Source organism: Littorina saxatilis, linkage group LG1, assembly GCF_037325665.1.
Source record: "Littorina saxatilis isolate snail1 linkage group LG1, US_GU_Lsax_2.0, whole genome shotgun sequence".
NCBI lineage: Eukaryota > Metazoa > Mollusca > Gastropoda > Littorinimorpha > Littorinidae > Littorina > Littorina saxatilis.
Window position 1 is genome coordinate 6298285 of NC_090245.1, and position 9574 is coordinate 6307858.

At 42.2% G+C, this 9574-nt stretch overlaps 1 protein-coding gene across 1 annotated transcript; it reads left to right on the plus strand.

The window, feature by feature from the left end:
- The first annotated feature begins 2084 nt into the window (after positions 1–2084).
- On the plus strand, positions 2085–3146 carry LOC138949815 (golgin subfamily A member 6-like protein 2). The gene is made up of 2 exons (XM_070321866.1): positions 2085–2190; positions 2545–3146. Exons 1-2 carry the CDS (start codon positions 2085–2087, stop codon positions 3144–3146), a joined length of 708 nt encoding a protein of 235 aa, XP_070177967.1.
- The last annotated feature ends 6428 nt before the right edge of the window (positions 3147–9574 follow it).

Here is a 9574-nt window from a genome sequence, read left to right on the forward strand (position 1 = left end):
CAACGGACAACGGCTGTACGACCAGGCTGAGTATGTACGCTCACTTTTGCTACACATGCGAGTAGCGGCTATTATCCGTTGTTCACAAAACATTCCTATATAATGTTTGGAAACAATGGTAGGGATAAAAATCAACCGTTTCCAAATGTGCTAAAAAATCAAAAAGACGCGTTCTATAACGGTCAAACGGTCCCTTAACAGACTTGGGCGGGGTCGTCTGACGGTTGGCAGACAGCACAAACACCCTGTGACTGCTCGCAAGGAAAAAATAAATCTGGATGGCAGTATGGCTACAACTACGTCGTTTAGTGTAACCATAACCCCTGAATGTATGAACAGCAGAAAAGGCTGTCTTTGACGTCACTGTATAATAAGAAGCACAAAAGGGATTTTTTGGAACTTTCTCTTGGTTGGAGACAAACATGTCCGCAATGCATTCGTGCATCAAGCTATCCATGCAGTCGTTTATTGTTGATTCTTTAGCTCCTCTATGGCAGGGGGATTTTCACTTTGTTTTCCTTCAATTTCACTATGGGAGTTGTTCTTAACATACGTTTGTTAAGAAAATTTTGGCTGATTGTAAAACAGCTGTAATATACGGCAGTCCAGGTTGTCCTTCAACTGTAAAAATGAAATAATGCTCTTTAAAGTATCATTTACAACAGTGGTGGCTGTTTTCACAAGTATGCTACAAAAAACACGACAATACATAATACATAAGGAAAAGCCCTATGTTTGGTCAGTTGGTGAGATAGGTAAATGTTATTTTTGTGTGGCAGTTCTGATGGTTTTCAAAGGGCTAATTCTTTGCTTTTCGACATATGCCCAACTGAAAACGCTTTAGCAACTCATTTGCACATGACAAACATCTAAATAGACTACATGTTCGCAGAAAACACAATACTGATTATAGAGGGAAAAATAACGGCTCTTTTTAAAAGCACGTTTAGTAGTGAAGTACTTTTAGGATTGTTTGGAATTTTTTACCAGCAGACACCCTTTCACTGCTGAGTGTCTTAGTATTGTAAGATGTGTGATTTGAATTTTGGTTTAAAGGTGCCTTTGGTTTGAACACCCCTACCCCTACGAGGCAGAAATACAAAGAAATAGAAGGAAATTGAGCCTATTTGGAACCAGACTTTAGTATGTTCCCATGGGGGGATTCACGGTGCGAATGACACTGCGTCAGCTTGTTCATTTATCTTTAGTATTTTCTTCAACTTTAACTTTTAGGACCATGTATGAGGTTGTGGCAAGCTAAATACACAACAGGACGACGTCTCGGAAAAATAGTAAGGATTATATAGGGAAAAACAACAGTGTCAGTTAATGTCCGTTTTGAAGGTGTTAGTGGTTGGGGATTTTGAAAAGCATCAGACATCAGGCAGATACAATCCTTTCTGCGTGTTCTGGTGCAGAAAGAGTTTTCAGTTTATACATTGGGGTGACCAGTAGATACCGTTTTACAACCATAGCCCCAAACGACATTTACAGAGCCCAAAGAAGGATTAGGGTCAATTTCAAAGCCACTTTTCCATATGAAGCGCCAACTTTATATGAAAATGTGTTTAATAAACATCAAAGGACTGAGGTTGAACTTTCTGATAAGGGACATTTTAAACCTAGTCATTGTCACTTCAACGTTGTTCTCTAATATGCTTGGACTATAAACGGACTGCAGCGTCATCTAACCTGAAAAAAGGGTGAACAGATCAAAACTGGAGAGGAAGAGAGATCTAGAGTTGCACACACAAAAATCAGCAAAAACGACATCCCCGAAAGATCTATTTGGTGCTTTAACAGGCTTTCGGAGACGTGCTGTCTGTCGCAGACAAGTGATACCGAAGGCACATGACACTGGGCTGGGGGGCTGGGGGGGGGGGAGATCATTTTCCCAATGATGGCAACGTTGTATTATAGGCAAGGAGACTCACCAGCACCCCCCCCCCTCCCCCCCACCAACCCACCCAGCGTGAAACGCCAGTAGATGATATAGGTGTACGGATTGGGATCGTTGCAAATACTGAGATGTATGTTTATAGATCCCAGGGGCTCCAAATCACGTCTGGGCCAAGAAATGTGACATGAATCTCCTGGCACACTCGCACAGAGCTCCATTAGTCGCCACATCCATCAGCCTGAGTGTAGGAAGATGTCAGGTGGAGAGGAACACCATCACTGTGGCTAAGTGTTATTTCCCCTCTTTGTCTGACTGTTTTTAAGTAGTGTGGCTTCAGTTTTGTTGTAACTTGATTTTCCTGCAGAATCTGGAATCCTAGAATCAGACGAAACAAAGAAAGATAGAAAGAACAACACGTGCATGCACACACACTGACACGCACACATGTAGGCTTACACACACTCGCACACACGGCGCACACTCACACACGCACAATCGCACTCACACTCGCACACTCACACACACACACTCTAACACACACACACACACATATACACACACACACATACACACACGCACACGCTCACACGTACACTCACACACACACACGCACACTCACACACGCACATACACACCCCACGTAGGCAGAGAGAAGGAGGGACGGGGAGGGGGTTGGCCGGGCCGGGTGGATACAGGGGAGGCCGGGGTGGATAAAGGGGAGGCCGGGGTGGATAAAGGGGAGGCCGGGGTGGATAAAGGGGAGGCCGGGGTGGATACAGGGGAGGCCGGGGTGGATAAAGGGGAGGCCGGGGTGGATAAAGGGGAGGCCGGGGTGGATAAAGGGGAGGCCGGGGTGGATAAAGGGGAGGCCGGGGTGGATAAAGGGGAGGCCGGGGTGGATAAAGGGGAGGCCGGGGTGGATAAAGGGGAGGCCGGGGTGGATAAAGGGGAGGCCGGGGTGGATAAAGGGGAGGCCGGGGTGGATAAAGGGGAGGCCGGGGTGGATAAAGGGGAGGCCGGGGTGGATACAGGGGAGGCCGGGGTGGATAAAGGGTTGGCCGGGGTGGATAAAGGGGAGGCCGGGGTGGATAAAGGGGAGGCCGGGGTGGATAAAGGGGAGGCCGGGGTGGATAAAGGGGAGGCCGGGGTGGATAAAGGGGAGGCCGGGGTGGATAAAGGGGAGGCCGGGGTGGATAAAGGGGAGGCCGGGGTGGATAAAGGGGAGGCTGGAGAACAGTTTGACTAAACAAGTATTGTTTAAAGGAGCATATACAGTTCTTTTGAATTCGGACGACGAAGAAGCAAGAGTATGGCGAAGTAAGCACCGGAAGGAGCCGAAGATGGCAAGCATGTAGGGCGTTAGAGAGGGCAAGGGTGAGACCTAACAGGACAGAAAATGAAAACCAATATATAATATATTGCTAGCTCTGATGCTTTGTCCACCCTCTTTGTCGGTTGTATTCACCTACTGACCGACTTCAAGTCCCTTGCTCATGCTAAACCCATTGTGGGCTGGAAACACGTGATCTTCTTCTTCTTCTTCTCCGTTCGTGGGCGGAAACTCCCACGTACACTCGTGTTTTTTGCACGAGTGGAATTTTACGTGTATGACCGTTTTTTACCCCGCCATTTAGGCAGCCATACGCCGTTTTCGGAGGAAGCATGCTGGGTATTTTCGTGTTTCTATAACCCACCGAACTCTGACATGGATTACAGGATCTTTTTCGTGTGCACTTGGTCTTGTGCTTGCGTGTACACACGGGGGTGTTCGGACACCGAGGAGAGTCTGCACACAAAGTTGACTCTGAGAAATAAATCTTTCGCCGAACGTGGGGACGAACTCACGCTGACAGCGGCCAACTGGATACAAATCCAGCGCGCTACCGACTGAGCTACATCCCCGCCCGAAACACGTGATAAAACAGAGCAGACAAAAGAAGTAGAAAATGATAGAAAAAGAAAAAGAACAAAACAGAAAACAAGCAAAACACAAAACAAAGCATTCAGAAAACCAAGAAAACGCAAAACAAAGCATTCAGAAAACCAAGAAAACGCAAAACAAAGCATTCAGAAAACCAAGAAAACGCAAAACAAAGCATTCAGAAAACCAAGAAAACACAAAACAAAGCATTCAGAAAACCAAGAAAACGCAAAACAAAGCATTCAGAAAACCAAGAAAACGCAAAACAAAGAAAGAAAAAAAAACTAGACAGAGTAAGCATAGAAAAAAACACCCCAAAAACTAGATGAATTATATATGGAAAAACTTGGATCAACAATAACACCAATGACTTCGCCGCATGGCCTCGACTCTTCAATTAACTTTGTTTTTGAGCAAATCATCGTGTGCCATGACCACCTGTCTCCCTGCGATTAACGGAGAACAAGTCACAAGGTAAATTATGTACATGTCACATGTGGCAGCAGATTGGCCCGATCATTATCGATACTGGGGAATGGACCAGGACCCAGATTATTATGCGATGAGACTGATCGCTTACTGCCATTTTACTCTCGTATTCCGTTCCGCGGTGGATGTTTATGAGTGATACATACGGGCTCTGTTCACTCAGTGATTGCTTTGTGTGTCATGTGTCAGTGTGTGTGTGTGTGTGTGTGTGTGTGTGTGTGTGTGTGTGTGTGTGTGTGTGTCAGTGTGCGCGTGTGTGTGTGTGTGCACCCGTGTGTGCCCGTGTGTGTGTGTGTGCGTGTGTGTGTGTGTGTGTGTCTGCCTGTCTGTAGCCGGGTTGTTTGTGCGAGGGTGGGGGAGTGACTGAGATGGTTCTGTTCGTCTCCAAGCCGGTGTAACACGAGAAAATTACTCCCACGAGATTTTTACTCCGGAGTAAACATTTCGTACGAAAAAGTTACTCCATTTACGAAAAAAGCACTCCCCCATTGCACGAGAAAATTACTCCCCAAGACAGGTGAGTTCCGAGTAAACATTTCGTACAAAAATGTTACTCCCCTGACGAATAAATAACGAATAAATTACTTCACCCCAACACGAGCAATTTAACTTCCCATGCCAGGTGTACGAAATTTTTACTCCCTTGTCCCCTGTTAGTCTTGGTGGTGGAAGGGGTGGAAGGAGGGTAGCGCAACATCCGTGTGCGCGAGATCACTTATTGGCATTATCCCTTCGCCCTCATCCCATTTTTGCGTACAAGATTTTTACTGGAAGTAAACAAAATGCGGAGTAAAAATTTCGTGGAGGGAGTAATTTTTTCGTGCCTTGGGGAGTTCTTTTCTCGTACGAAAAGTGTACTCGGAGTAAGAATTTCGTACGAAGTATTTACTCCGGAGTAAATTTTTCGTGGAGTAAAAATTTCGTGTTACACCGGTTTACAAGCACCCCGCCCTTCCTCTCCTTGCCGTCGGGGATTCTACGGGAATAATGAACATGTCAGACCCTATTTTTAACCATTTATATATTCCTGTAACAGCCCTCAAGCCGTGAGTAGCTTCATCAACTGTTGCCAGGCGTGTTGCAGTCTTCTTGGCTGCGCATTGACCGTAGGTCAGTTATCTAACAGGGCACCGGACATACCCATTTCAGAAAACTGACCCGGGGTGGTCAGTTCAGCATTCGGTGGTCGACCTTCAACGCGACCAGTAAACTTGGACATAAGTTAAAGGCACACTTATGACGGCTTCCTAGTGCCAAAACCTCATAATTGTAATTATCAAGGGAGAATTAGTATTTTTTCCTTGATAATTATTACCATTTTCACGTGTTAATTACTAATTTTCCCGGGAAAATTACTAACTTTTACCTGTTAATTACCAATGTTTAGTTTTGGCTCACTTCCTGACGGCTTGCTAGTGCCAAAACTAAAAGTTAGTAATCTTCCCGTGAAAATGAGTAACTAACAGGTGAAAACACGACAGTAACTGACAGCGTTAATTAGTATTTATCACGTGATAATGGGTAACCCCAGGTTTTGGCACTAGTAAGCCGTCATAGGGCTTACTGGTGCCAAAACCTCATCATTGTAATTATCAAGAGAAAATTAGTAATTTTCCCTGGATAATTACCATTTTCACGTGTTAATTACTCATTTTCCCGGAAAAATTACTAACTTTCACCTGTTAATTATTAATTGTTAGTTTTGGCTCACTTCCTGACGGATTGATAGTGCCAAATCTAAAAATTAGTAGTTTTGTCGTGAAAATTACTAATTATCCCGTGAAAATGAGTAACTAACGAGTGAAAACAGTAACTGACAGTGTTAATTAGTAATTATCACGTGATAATGGGTTACCCCAGGTTTTGGCACTAGTAAGCCGTCATACACACTCCTTCCCGTGTGAACATAGAGAATACTACATGGCTTGCTGTGTCGTACCAGATTTACACGAGTTGTTTTTTTAAATATTGAACTGCGAGCGAAAGTTCGGTTCACCATCTCAGTTCTGGCCAGATTTTGGCCACACACGAAAAATGATGAACCGTGACAATGGGCATTTTCGGCTGAATACTGAAATGTCTTCTTCTTCTTCTTCTTCTTCTTCTTCTTCTTCTTCTTCTTCTTCTTCTTCTTCTTCTTCTTCTTCTTCTTCGTTCATGTGCTGAAACTCCCACGTTCACTCATGTTTTTACACGAGAGGATTTTTACGTCTTCTTTTTCTTCTTCTTCTTCTTCGTTCATGTGCTGAAACTTCCACGTTCACTCATGTTTTTGCACGAGTGGATGTTTACGTGTATGGTCGTTTTTACCCGCCATTCAGGCAGCCATACGCCACTTTCCGGGCGGGAAGCATGCTGGGTATGTTCATCATGTGTTTCTATAACCCGCCGCCTCAAACATGGATTACAGGATCTTTTCCGTGCGCATTTGCTCTTGTGCTTGCGTGTACACACGAAGGGGGATAAGGTACTAGCAGGTCTGCACATAAGTTGACCTGGGAGATTGGAAAAAATCTCCAACCTTTCCCCACCAGGCGGCCGCGGCCGCGATTTGAACTTACTTACGACCTTGGGAGGCCGATGTCTTATCCGCTAGGCCGCTGTGCCCGGCACTGATCTTTATGCCGTAAAAGTCATCGGTGGCTTTTAAAAAAGAAATTCATCACAAAATGGGCGGTTCTGGTGAGGTTATTCCCCTTCTTTCTTTCGGCTGGTAACAGGCGGAACCTCGCAGCAAGATCACACGAGAAAGGAAAAAAGCGTGCATTGGTCCCAAATAGCATGTTCGTGTCGGGACTAAAGGGGGGGGAGTTAACGTCCTCTCAGAAAATGTTTCTATTTGGGACAAGAATTGGTGATACGCTTTGGAGCTGGTGAGCGAAGAGGGGAGGATGACGGGGTGGGCAGGAGTGGTGATGATAAAAGTTTGTTAAGAGGGGTAAATTCTTCTTCTAGATAGTCTGATTTAATATGATTGGGTTTGGCACCCGTTGTCTCCAGAAGCATTGGGAGTAGGATGTTAAAAGTATACGTTTATTTTCCAAAAAGGTACTTTATAAAAAGTGATAAAATTTCAGGGCCACTTTATAAAATCAAATCATAAAATCAAGTTCGTGTCGTGTGTAAGTCGTGCATTTTATACGGTAAAAAGACAACCTCGCAGCAAGATCACAGGAGTTGTCTCGCGTTATCACCCCATAAATATGGAAAGCCGTTTGGCTCATAACCTTTACACGTGTAAAAAATGATTAATACACGTGTAATAAATTATTAATGCCCGTGTAATAAATCATTAATACACGTGTAATAAATCATTCATACACGTGTAAGAAAAGATTAAATACACGTGTAATGAATATTTCATGCACGTGTAAGAAATGATGAAATACACGTGTAATAAATATTTTTTCATGCACGTGTAAGAAATGATTAAATACACGTGTAGTAAATGATTAAATACACGTGTAAGAAATGATTAAATACACCTGTAATAAATTAAAACTTGAATCGGAAAATATACGACTTGTAAAGCAACAACTCTCGTCTATACTACTTCCGGTTCGCGCGCGATTGATCTCTCAAAATGATTAAATACACGTGTAAGAAATATTTCATGCACGTGTAAGAAATGATTGAATACACAGGTATGAATTATTTATTGCACGTGTAATGGTTATGAGCCAAACGGCTTTTCCATAGCATAAGAATAAAGATAAATTACACGTGCAGTAAATAATGTCAGTATACACGTGTAAGAAATAAATATATTATGTATTACACGCGTACGTGTATGAATTATTTTTTATTACACTTGTAATGGTTATGAGCCAAACGGATTTCCATACAGAAACGCTCATTCACACTCACTGCAGCAAGCAGACAGGTATGGAAATCCGTTTGGCTCATAACCATTACACGTGTAATAAAAAATAATTCATACACGTGTAATACATAATTTATACACGTGTATTTATTTCTTACACGTGTATATATTATTTACTGCACGTGTAATTTATCTTTTTTCTTATGCTATGGAAAAGCCGTTTGGCTCATAACCATTACACGTGCAATAAATAATTCATACACGTGTATTTAATCATTTCTTACACGTGCATGAAATATTTATTACACGTGTATTTAATCATTTCTTACACGTGTATTTAATCATTTCTTACACGTGTATTAATCATTTATTACATGTGCATTATTCATTTATTACACATGTATTACTCATTTATTACACGTGCATTAATCATTTATTACACGTGTATTAATCATTTATTACACTGTATTAATCATTTATTACACGTGTATTTAATCATTTCTTACACGTGCATGTAATATTTATTTCACGTGTATTTAATCATTTGTTTCACGTGTATGAATTATTTATTACACGTGTATTAATCATTTATTACACGCGTATTGATTATTTATTACACGTGTAAGAATCATTTCAGAGTCTTACAAGCGTTTAAAATGCAGGAGTCACGTGGTTAAGCGACTTAAAAACTCGGACTGGGAATCCACATGAAAAACACTATATGCGTCTTCATCGCAAATTCTTCTGGCTCATTACCAGACTGCAACACATTGATGCAATGGTTCACCTTTTGGCGGGTCTGATCTAAAAAAAAAAATCCCCTCTAGCGGCGTCGCCATTTTGAGAGATCAATCGCGCGCGAACCGGAAGTAATATAGACGAGAGTTGTTGCTTTGCAAGTCGTATATTTTCCGATTCAAGTTTTAATTTATTACAGGTGTATTTAATCATTTCTTACACGTGTATTTAATCATTTACTACACGTGTATTTAATCATTTCTTACACGTGCATGAAAACATATTTATTACACGTGTATTTAATCATTTCTTACACGTGCATGAAATATTTATTACACGTGTATTTAATCATTTCTTACACGTGTATGAATTATTTATTACACGTGTATTAATGATTTATTACACGTGCATTAATAATTTATTACACGTGTATTAATCATTTTTTTACACGTGTAATGGTTATGAGCCAAACGGCTTTCCATAGACAGGGCACGGCGCTGATTGTTGGAAAGTGACCCAGTGGAAGGATGATGACCTTAACCCATGTAAAAGCCTGGCAAGATCTGAGACGGCGCTTGAGCCGAACTGTTTTCACGAGAAGGAGAGTGCCTTTACAGTTGCAGAACGTTTCAGAGCGGTATCAGTTGATGATATAATTTTTTTTTTTTTTTTTTTTTTTGTTTTTTTTTTTTTTTTGCTATCC